This window comes from Carcharhinus amblyrhynchos, chromosome 7 (assembly GCF_965287045.1).
Source record: "Carcharhinus amblyrhynchos chromosome 7, sCarAmb.v2.hapA, whole genome shotgun sequence".
In the NCBI taxonomy this organism is placed as follows: domain Eukaryota; kingdom Metazoa; phylum Chordata; class Chondrichthyes; order Carcharhiniformes; family Carcharhinidae; genus Carcharhinus; species Carcharhinus amblyrhynchos.
In genome coordinates this window covers 62,182,479-62,193,903 of record NC_137330.1, presented here as the reverse complement: position 1 = coordinate 62,193,903, position 11,425 = coordinate 62,182,479, and the positions used below count along the sequence as shown (strand labels likewise).

The 11,425-nt window shown below is 39.7% G+C and overlaps 1 protein-coding gene across 1 annotated transcript; it reads left to right on the top strand.

Moving 5' to 3' along the window:
* The first annotated feature begins 317 nt into the window (after nt 1-317).
* Nucleotides 318-11,024, top strand: tmem200a (transmembrane protein 200A). The gene is made up of 3 exons (XM_080193296.1): nt 318-468; nt 736-1,108; nt 9,043-11,024. The coding sequence occupies exon 3, from the start codon at nt 9,058-9,060 to the stop codon at nt 10,519-10,521; it is 1,464 nt and encodes a 487-aa protein (XP_080049422.1). The 5' UTR covers nt 318-468; nt 736-1,108; nt 9,043-9,057; the 3' UTR covers nt 10,522-11,024.
* The last annotated feature ends 401 nt before the right edge of the window (nt 11,025-11,425 follow it).

Here is an 11,425-nt window from a genome sequence, read left to right as displayed (position 1 = left end):
GTTACTTTGTTAGGCTAAGCTTCCTGTGTCAATGAGAAACGGGACATTTAGCAATCAGTCCTTACATCATTGGACTGCGGGACTGAACTCTGATGTAAATTCACATACAGGACATAGTATCCACGCCATGTCCAGCTGTCTCAGAGGCAGGATTCAATCACTAATATGGAAAGGGATGGGGGAAGGGAAGATGCTGTAATAACGCAAATGAGACGTAGGAAATGTAAATGACCAATGAGCGCCAAACCGAGATGGAAGTTGCTGAAGGTATATGGGGGAATGGAGAATGAGTGATCACTAGACAGAGGGAGAGGCTCCCCGCTTTAATGTGCCTCACACTCAGTGCAAGGGAAGCATCACGCGGTGGCTAAAAGTCCCTGAAACCTTCAAACTCAGCTTTCAGACCGAGCGGCAACACCTTATCCAGGAAGCCAAAGAAGAAAATACTCAGGGTTCAACAAGACTCAGGTCTGTAAGTAGCAACTGATCACAGAAAGCAAGTTTACAAGTAATCCTAACCCTTTATCTGAGAGTTCGCCATTTGAAACTAACTTGAAATGCTGAACACTGATCACTATCAGATTAAACATGTTTTAAATTTATCTCGCTTTGCGATATATAAAGTCAACTTTTCTTTTCCTGCCCGCCTTTCGGCAGCGATGTGGGCTGAGAGGTGTGGTGTGAGTACAGGGCAGTCAGTGAGTGTGACCATTTCATTGTATCTGCTCCCTCCAGGCTGTGTGCGGGCAAACTGGGGGATCTTGTCGCCTCTCTGTGTAACTGGCTCCAAAAGCGCTTTCCTCAAGCCCGGGGATCGCCGCCGGCACAAAGCCGAGTCCAGCTCCAAAATGATCAACACGAAACCCAACGGGGGCACTCCGAATCGTTCCCAATCGCCATGGGTCTCCAGTTAAAAGGGTCGCTCCCCCCACCCCGCCGCCAAGGGCAGAAATGTAAGGACACCACCGAGAAAGTTTAAACAATGAAGGTGGAGTTCGATCAGCTGAACGGTTAAAACAGGATTGCACACGGGTGGACGGATTCCTTCCCCCCAGTTCCAGTCTTATCTGCACGGTTATATTCCCGAGGAGTTCACTCATTCATCCAGGTGAGAGTTTCACATTTTAAAATGAAGGTAGTATCTCATAGCGAACCCAAAGAATCCTTCCCTGCCAGAGAAGCAGGGTATTTAGCGTGCATTATATAATAAACTAACTGCGAAAACAGCCTGCCGCCGGCTGTTGCTGTGAAGTGTAAATGAGGCCAGATATGTGAGAGTGCCTCTTTAATTCCCTATGCTCATTCCGTGGCTTTTTATAGAGTAAGTGGTGAAATCGCTGCTGTTAAATGTGAGCTGGATTCCCAAAAGCTTGTGAATTGGAAGGCGGTCAAACTGCAAAAGACGATTCCGCTTTGGTACTTGTTGCAAATTTAGATAACGCATTTGGGACTTAAACTGGCGATCAGAAGGAAACGAGAGGCTCCCTTTGATAGTCCCCGAGGTGCTGCGTGCTCTGACCTAAATAGTGAGACAAGTAAAATCTTGGAATTTGAAATTGAAGCCCTTTGTATGCGAGAAGCCACCTGAGCTGCAAGTCCACCTTCTCATGAGCCAACAGCTGGCTATCTACTCAAATTCTATTAGAACGGTTGGAGCCGGAGAGTAAAAGCAAAATCAGAGTGGATACTGCAAAATCTCAACAGGTCTGACAGCATCTGTGGAGAGAGAGTAAAGTTTCGAGTCTGCTCGTCCAGATTCAAAACGTTAGCTCTCTATTCTCTCTGCACATATGCTGTCAGACCTGTTGAAATTTTGCAACATTTTTCTGTTTTTGGAACTGGAGTGCTGCATTCATTCAAAAGACAGAGAGCCTTTCGTCAAATTGGTTCCTTTTGAAAGGAACATGCAAAACACTGGTAAACAATAAACATAGAAGTAAAGGGCATAATAGGAAGGGGGAAAATGAGCTTTAGTTGGGATGTAATTTTGATTTTATCATGCTATTAAGATGTATTTGTCGACTGCATGTAATTTAGCATTTAATTCACTCCTCAAAAATATACTTTTAATTACAGGTGAGCTTTATAAGTGAGACTATAAATCAATGAATACACTCTTTGTGATTATAGATGAAGTGAACATGTTAATGGAATGCAATTGGATTAAAGGAAACATTCAGAAATAATGCTACAAAGTTAAACATGGCTCAATTCTTATTTATTTTTAATTAAATGAATCCAAATCGAACATAACTCTGTAAACACACAAATAATGGATGGTATAGTTATAAGATGGAAAATATCATTTGAAAAGAAAACAATTGACTGGCTACGCCCGGAATTGATAGTTATCAGGTTAGTAGAGAGAGATACAAAAACAGAATGCTGGAAAATCTCAGCAGGTCTGACAGCATCTGTGGAGAAAGAATAGAGCTAACGTTTTGAGTCAGGGTGACCCTTCATCAAAGCTGAAGATAAGGAAAATAGAACAAGATTTATACTGTGAAGGATGACATACACAAAAGGACATCCACTCTAATCTCTCTCCATAAATGCTGTCAGACCTGCTGAAATTTTCCGGCTTTTTCTTTTTTTTCAGATTCCAGCATCTGCAGTATTTTGCCTTTATTTAAGTAGAGAAAGATAAAGTCGCAGGCAGTAGAATTTTTTTTTAATAATTGCTATTGTGAACTGAAATGGCTAAGCTATTAAAAAAAAACTAGATCCATCACTGGATTAGTAGTAAAAGTTGCAAATAGCACTTGTAGTCTCTGCAGGGTTATTCCATTTCATTCATTTCCATACTTGTACTGAATTTTTAATATCCCTATTCAATATTACATTGAAGAACATCCGCACTTCTTGGTTAATTGGCTAATTTACAGGACTGTTGCCATCATTTCTTTGTCAGTTAAAATGGCAGTGTAGGAGAAGCCATCACTGATAACTTTCTCTCCACTGTAACCACAGTGCACTTTTTTTATTCATTCAAGGGATATGGGCATTGCTGGCTGGCCAGCATTTATTGCCCATCCCTCGTTGCTCAAGGGCACTTGAAAGTCAACCACATTGCTGTGGGTTTTGGAGTCACCGATAGGCCAGATCAGGTAAAGACAGCAGATTTCCTTCCCTAGAGGACATTAATGAACCAGATGGTTTTTTCTGACTATTTGACAATGGTTTCATGGTCATCAATAGATGCTTAATTCCAGATTTTATTTTGTTGAATTCAAATTCCACAATCTACCATTGCGTAATTCAAACTCAGGTCCCCAGAACATTAGCTAAATTTATGGATTAGTAGTCTAGTGATAATACCATTAGGTCATCACATCCCCTCAAATTGGTAATGTTGCAATTGACAACATTGTCACTTAAGGCAAAGTATAAGGTAAAATGAGTAGTGTTTGTGTTTGACATAAGGTAGCAGTTCCTACCAACAACACTGTCATCTAGCTGAATAGGATTGTCCCTTCATGACTGTACTCCTATCTTTCCAATCGTAGCCAGAGAATCTCATGCAATGATTCGTCATCACAATCCCACACAGTTCCCACTGGAATCCCCCAAAGATCTATCCATGAACCCTTCTTATTTCTCAGCTGCATATTGACACTATGAGACATTTGCATTGCCAGCCTACTTGCCTGGCATCCAGCCATGAATGAACCCCAACTTTCTCCAGTTAAACATTGTGAAAACCAAAGCCATTGCCTTTGGTCCAAATTACAAATTTCATACTCACCACAATTCTGTCTACCTCCACTGGCACTGTCTCAGGCTAACACAGATAGTTGACTGTCAGTTCACCACTGCCTCAAATTTAAATTTGCATCTTTTTCATCAAAGCACCCCTAATTTTACCCTCCTTAAACCTTTCCACCTTTTCTCTTTTAAGAGCCTATATTTTTATGTGATTATGCTTCTGTGACATGCCTTTGACAACTGAGCATGTTAACAACACAATATTGATGAAAATTATTTTTAAGAATCATGAGAATTGGAGTTACTGAATCACAACTATAGTTAATGCAGTTTTCAACATTTGCCCAGGTGTACCTTGGCATTCCCATATCAGCAATCTTGGAATTAGCTGATTGAATTTTCTAGGTTATAGTTAGGCTTTGTTTCTTTACAAAAATTGATTTAGAAGTCTACCTATGTTAAGAATGCATGTTCACATGTATCTTAACACTCGTTTATCTTTTAGGTTAAGACTACCATTCTAAGCTACAGGCATCAGTTTAATCACTCCATGAGAAGTAAAGATCATACTAACATACTCCATACGGTTTGATCTCTTACTGTATACTTCAGTGAATTATATTCACTTCATTGCAATTTTGTTGTTCTTTCTCTTTTTCCATGAATCAGCTCTTCCTGGACATACATTAAAAAGCATTTTGGTTCTTTAGCCTATTGTGAAAATTATTTTAAGGATCCAGAACCATATCTTAACAAAATTGATTGCCATGAGAAGGCTTATGAAAAACCTCCTAAAGAATATGACATATTTATGTTATTCTGATCGTTGTTAAAGCTACAATTCTAGCTATTTAGCGAAAGACCCTTAAATGCCCAGAAAACCAAAGCCCTTCCAACCAACTCCCATAGCACAAAACCTTCCTTCCATTAATTTAAATCAGTGCAAGATCCTGGAAAATACAGAGCATTTTCCATATCTTTGGAGCCTCCTCCCAATGATAATAAAATTCATCTTCACTTTCAGTGTCAGCTCAGCCTTCAGCTATCTAAGGAAAAAATATTTGATAACCAGGACCTCCTCTCCAAGACTAAGGTCAGGGTTTACTGAGCAAGAATGATCTCTGTACACCTGTATATGTTTCTGACATTTGGACAACAGGCACCTTAAAGCAAGGGGAAGTATCAGCAAGGAAACCTTTCCAATATCCTCCAAATCAGTTAGCAAGAAAAATGGTTCAACAGCAGCATGCTCTCCCAAGACTACAACTATGGCATCCAGGTGATAATCTCTCAAAACCAGCTCCATTGATCAGGAGGATGTACCATGCATATGTCTGACACCAGATCTCGAAGCAATTGTTCTATTCGGAACTTCATCATGGCAGGAGACTTGCAGGAGAACAAGGAAACACTCTTAAGGATGTCTTCAAAACATCCCTGAAGATGTGAAACACCCACGTGAGAGAACCTGGCTTGTGACAGACTGAAGTGGAGAAGGTTTATTTAGGAAAACACAAAACACATCAAGATACTTCTGTTGGAATATGCAGAAGTGAAGCTGAGACACTAGAGAATGCACAAACCTCCCAACATCTTGTCTACCAGACTCTCTAAGGACTACCACCCCATGTGCAGCAATGTCTACAGATCTTGCATTGTACTTGTGTATAATTTCAGAGCCCATCAAACTGAAGTGGCAGCAAGTCATCCTTTATCCCAAGGGACTGCCTAAGAAGGAAAAAACCATAATTACTTGGTTGCTAATTTGTAATTATTGCAGCAGTTTATAGCAGGGTGTGATTTTGAAGCAAGGCAATCCAATATTTGCACTACATTTTTATTCATCCTTGGCTTGGAGGCATCACTGACTTGGTCAGCAATTTTTGTCCCTCCCTAATTTCCCTTGAAAAGGTGGTGATGAGCTGCCTTTTTAACTGCTGCAATCCCAGTGTTATAGGTACACTCCCAATGCTGTTAGGAAGGGAGGTCCAGGATTTTGACTCAGCAACAGTGTAGGAACAGCAATGTATTTCAAGTCAGGATAGTGGGTGACTTGAAGGAGATATTCCAGGTGGTGATGTTCCCATGTGTCTGTTGCCTTTGTCCTTCTAAATGATAGTGATTGTACATTTGGAAGGTGCTGGCTGAGGAGGCTTGGTGAGTTCCTGCAGTATGTCTTGTAGATGTTGCCACCGTGTCAATGGAGGAGGAAGTGAATGTTTGTGGAAGGGGTAACAATCAAGCAGGCTGCTTTGTCCTGGACAGTGTCAAGTTTCTTGACTGTTGTTTGAGTTGCACCCATTAGGCAAGTGGAGAATATTCTGTCATATTCCTGACTGACACCATGTATTTAATTTAAAGGCTTTGGGGATTCAGGAGATGAGTTACTCACACATCGGATTCCCAGCTTCTGACATGCTCTTGTAGCCACAGTATTTATATGGCTAGTCTGGTTCAGTCTTTGGTCCGTGGTAACCCCAGATGTTGATAGTGGGAGATTCATTGATGGTAACGCCAATGAAGGTCAAGAGGCGATGGTTGGATCCTCTGTTTTTGCAGATGGCCTTTGTCTGACACTTGTGTGGTGCAAATTTGACTTGCCACTTGTCAGTCCAAGCCTGGATATTGTCAAGGCCTTGTCGCATTTGAACATGGACTGCCTCAGTATCCAAGGAGTCATGAATGGTACTGAACATTGTGCAATCATTAGTCAGCATCTTCTCTCTTGACCTTATGATGGGGGAAAGGCACTTGATGAAGCAGCTGCAGATGGTTGGGTCTTGGACACATTTTAATTCCTCTCTTCTATAGAATTTGTAGTATTTGAAGTAACGGATGATCATGGGAGATGGAAGTTGTCAGGAATGAGAAGCTATACACACAAGATTAAATTTAGGAGGTTTAGAATTTAAGACAAGAAAAAACCTTCTTTACACAGAGTTTTCACTTCCAGATCTGTACTGAGGCAGAAATTATTCTAGCATTCAAGATTAAGCTGAAGGAAATTGCTAGAAGTGACAAAGGAACAGTGTGGATAAATATCACTAGAAATATTTGCTTGCATGGAGGTAAAATATCGATGCAGACTGGATGGACCAAATTACACTGTAACTGCTTCGCATTTTAAGGGAAGTGGAATGCTTTCGAAACCACTGACCATGCGAAGAACTCCTAAGTCAAATATAACACACAACAAAAGTCTGACAATATGCCCAGTCTCAACAAGTCACCTGCTTCTGCAGCATTATAACTTTTCCTGTATTCTCTAAATTTAAAGTGAGATTGCTAAGTTATTAATAGTATACAATTTAAGTTGTAAATTGTACATGCTATTTGGTGGCAGCTGTATCAGGCATAATTTTTCATTGTGATCTGCATTCAAGCAATCTTGAAAATCATTTCTCATTCTTAAAAGTTGTTGGAAAGAAGAAATTCCTAATTGATTTTCTCAGGAATGAACTTGAACTTGGTTCTCAGTGACAATGTGCTATTGTCATTCATTTTATATTGACTTGATAGCTAATCTGTAGGAAGACAAATGCCATATTCCAGGATATTGCTGTGCCACCATCAATCAACTTTGACAATGTGATGTTGGAGGTTGTTGATAGCTTCATGTATTTAGGCTCCATATTCACCAGGGATCTGTCACCTGATGCTGAAATCAACACTTGCCTTACGAAAGCTATAGTTGTTCTGTTTAAGCTGGATAAGAGAGAGTGAAGAAAAGCATTCTAACCAGGAAACCGAACTGCGAGTCTACCAAGACTGAGGCATGATTGTACCTATCTACACTAGATGTGCAATGGACAACATATGTTAGGTTGACAAAAGGCAGAAATTTCCTCCTTTGCTGTTTCAGATGTATCTCTTGACAGGACAGGGTGACCATCTTAAGAGGTTTCGAAGCATGCTAATTCGATCAGCAGACACTCATTATTAATCCAACAATATCTGCACTGGCTTAGCCACATTCATCAGATGGATGATGGCCATTTTTTCAAAAACCTTCTCTACAGTGAACTGAGCAGTGGGTCATGACCTGCTGGATGCCCATACCTCTGCTACAAGGACGCCTGCATGCAAGATATGAATATGGCAGACATTGACACGAAGTAGGAGATAGTTTTTGGAGCTGACTGGTTAGAGAAGAATTACTAGAGGCAAGGAGAACTGGAAAGCTCAGTTGGCTGCAAAATGGATGTTGGTGAATTCCGCATATTGTCTGCCCATTCTCTCCCTCTGCAGTAAATGTGGCAGACTGCCACACCAGAGTAGGACTCCTAAGCTACACCAGGTGATTGATTTCTAAAAGAGTTGATCACCAAGGCGCAAACCATCACCTACCTCATGAGGTGGAAGGCCACTAAAGCAGTTAACTATTCATTTTAACTATTGAAGACCTAACTATTTAACTATTGAAAACCTTGGGCATATTCACAGTAACTTCATTGCAGTGTTAATATAAGCCTACTTGTGATATTAATAAATAAACTGAACCTGAAATTTTTAATTATGTTGTTTCCTCTTCCAATCCTATTGCATCTCTATGTCACCCACACTCACAGCCAAGACGGCAATGCAATAATTGCTCACTAAAGACTCTGAAAATTTGGCTTTATAACCAGATCTTAGGCAATTTGAGAGTGGCTTAGCATGATTCTGCTTCAATTTTCACTCCCTGTCTGTGGGGAAAGTGCTTTCGTGTACTATTTGTCCACGATGGTTTGACTGCAAAGGTAACTCAGCAGGAGGTAAGAGTTCCTCTGGTTGCTATGTGCAGCACAGTTGTTGCTTGCTGCATTGATGCAGATTTTTTTCTTTAATATTTTAAATGGAATTAACATATTTTTAAGTAAGCGTTTTATTTTTACGATTTTGTTAGAAATGCTGAATTAAGAAATTGTCAGAAACAGACCTAGCTGTATGAATTGATTAGTAACCAGAGAAATGCTTAACCCAGTATGGGAATCATAAGTGTAAGCTTTCTCCATGCCAATTTATGACCCAGTGTTTTGTTGCATCTGTAATGTCCATAATGAGCTTTCATTTTAATTAGTATATATTGAAGTAGTTCAAACATATTATTGTAAGGGAACAAGCAGGATGTATTTGATATCAATGTGCAATTCTTTGTTAATAGTAGTAAATTTAAAGCAATATGAATTTCTCATTTAATTAACTGATATTCCTCATATTAACATTTACTTAATAGGCCCCCTAAGAATAATATTTCTGAGATATTGTAGATGGCTATTTGGAGAATGTATCTTGTGTACACTGTTCAAAATTCAGCTCTGTCATCTGAAGTTCTATTATCCTACTTTTGCATCCAAGGAAGAAGACAGCACTATGATAGCAACAGGGGGTGTAATAACAGGACTGGCAGCCCTGAAGAGACAGGACTCCGCTAGATCACAGCACTTTCATCCTCCTCCTCCATCTTCTGCTTCAGAGAAAAGGAAACCTAAACGTAAGCCCAAAGCCAATGTTGTTATTGTAAGAGGCAAAATCAGACTCTATTCACCTTCAGGATTTTTCCTTTTTCTTGGAATTTTAATTTTGATGGTTGGGATCGCAATGGCAGTTCTTGGCTACTGGCCGGAGGAGGCTGATAAGAAAGACCCCGTAGCTTCGAAATTTGGACTACCGGATAATGGGTCTCATGTGATAACAAATCACGCTGGACTATTAATGGAGTTTTTCGAACAGCACTTGCATTCTGATAAAATGAAAATGATTGGCCCTTTCACAATGGGGATTGGGATATTTATATTTATTTGCGCTAATGCGATACTACATGAAAATAGGGACAAAGAAACAAAGGTGATACATATGCAAGATATTTATTCCACTGTCATTGATATCCATAGCCAAAGAATTAAAGAGCAAAGACATATGAACGGGGCTTGGATTGGCCATCCTGCGAATTCTGACATCAAATGTCCTGACAACCAATGTGCTGCTAAGCTGGCTGCTAATGTATTATTGTCATTTTCTGGGTTGCCTAATGATAAAATCACTCCACAGAAATGGAATGCTTATGAGGAAGAGGATGGCCTACCTAAGGATGTTAAAGCACGGTTATACCCAAAATCCCTGACACCATCAGGATCCAGCAATCGGCCACAGACAGAATCTCATAGAGAGAAATGTAGCTATCTTAAAAAGTGTGAGACAAAGTCTATTGTTTCATCATCTATCAGTGCTTTCACACTCCCAGTTATTAAACTTAACAATTGTGTGATAGATGAGCCTGAACTTGATAATATCACAGAGGATTCTGACCTCAGTAAAGGTAGAGTTAGGCATACATCCATGTCATCTTTAACCGTACCGTCAACTGATATCATTGATTCGTATAAGCCACCGAATCCACGTTTATTAAGAAGCAACACCACGATAACAGGTGGCAAACCGCCCAATGCATCTTCTGGTGCATCAGTGGGAACCTTTCTATCACCAGGCTTCCCCAAGAAAGAGTTTGGATCAAACACTTCCCTTCACATGTTGTCCTGTCATTCAAAGTCTTTGGACCTGGAGAGAGGTTCCTCAACACTTGCAGTACAAGGAGAGCAAAGAAAGCACCCAAGCTGGCCAAGACTTGACCGTAGTAACAGCAAGGGTTATGTGAAACTGGAAAACAAAGAAGATCCAATGGACACACTACCTGTACCACAGGCTGCTGCAAAAAGCAGTTATACAAATAAAGAGAAATTACTTATGATCTCGAGATCTCATAACAATCTAAGTTTTGAAAACGATGAATTTTTAGATAACAAGCTAAGGCGCGGAGCTTCAGAAACGAGGTTTTGAAGGAGCATTGGTTTCTATCATGTGTTTATATTTTAAGGCACTTTTAAGAAATGTATTTATGTGAGAAGTGCATGTCTATTTTAAAGAGATGTTATTTTCAGTACAAATTAATGATTGAATATTTGTAGATTGTGATCTGAACTGGCATCTTTGCATCAATGGGATTTTTTTTCATGCTGGTTTGGAGTGTCGCAGACATATTTCATGCTGTGTTTGTCAGTTCTGCATTAACCAGCTGCTCAGGTATTGACTGAGTTCAAATCTCAGTCCAGACAAGAACACCAGAATGGCATTTACCTTCACTCAATTCCTCATCCATGATGAATAGACAGAATTTGTAGTCTAAAAGTGCAAGTAGCTTTAAATCTACGAGGAATTATTATTTTAATGTCCATGAAAATTGATTGAACGATTAATTGGAATGTGGGTTATCGTATTTCCGGTACAACACTTGAGCCTGTGTATTGGACAGTAATTTGCCAGATACTTTGCAACTAATTCCATATGAGTGTCTTAATATACATTTTGCTATTTTTGGAACAAAATAAAATGTGCATATCATATGAATTTTGTTTTGCATGTTTCTATTTTATTAATCATTAGCAATCATTTGGACCTGTGAGAATAGAAATCTCTGGTGAAATGCTCTTATCAGCAGGAACTGGACTGGTGGAAGATGGACTATTATGAGCTTCACATAGTGCACTAGACTCCTTATCTGGATGTCCACCACCTGTGCTTTCTATTGCACAGAATGGATGAGAACTTTTCTTAGATAGGTCAATTTTATTTAATAACCAGCATAATGAAGCAGCCATTGATTTCCTGTTTTGTTGCCTGATACGAAGTTTACCTGTTCAAAAAAAGCGATTAAAGGCCAAAAATACACATGTATATTTTTGTT

Bases quoted from the DNA above. Each gene is read 5' to 3' on its own strand.
- tmem200a (XM_080193296.1), top strand. From the start codon at position 9,058: ATGATAGCAACAGGGGGTGTAATAACAGGACTGGCAGCCCTGAAGAGA.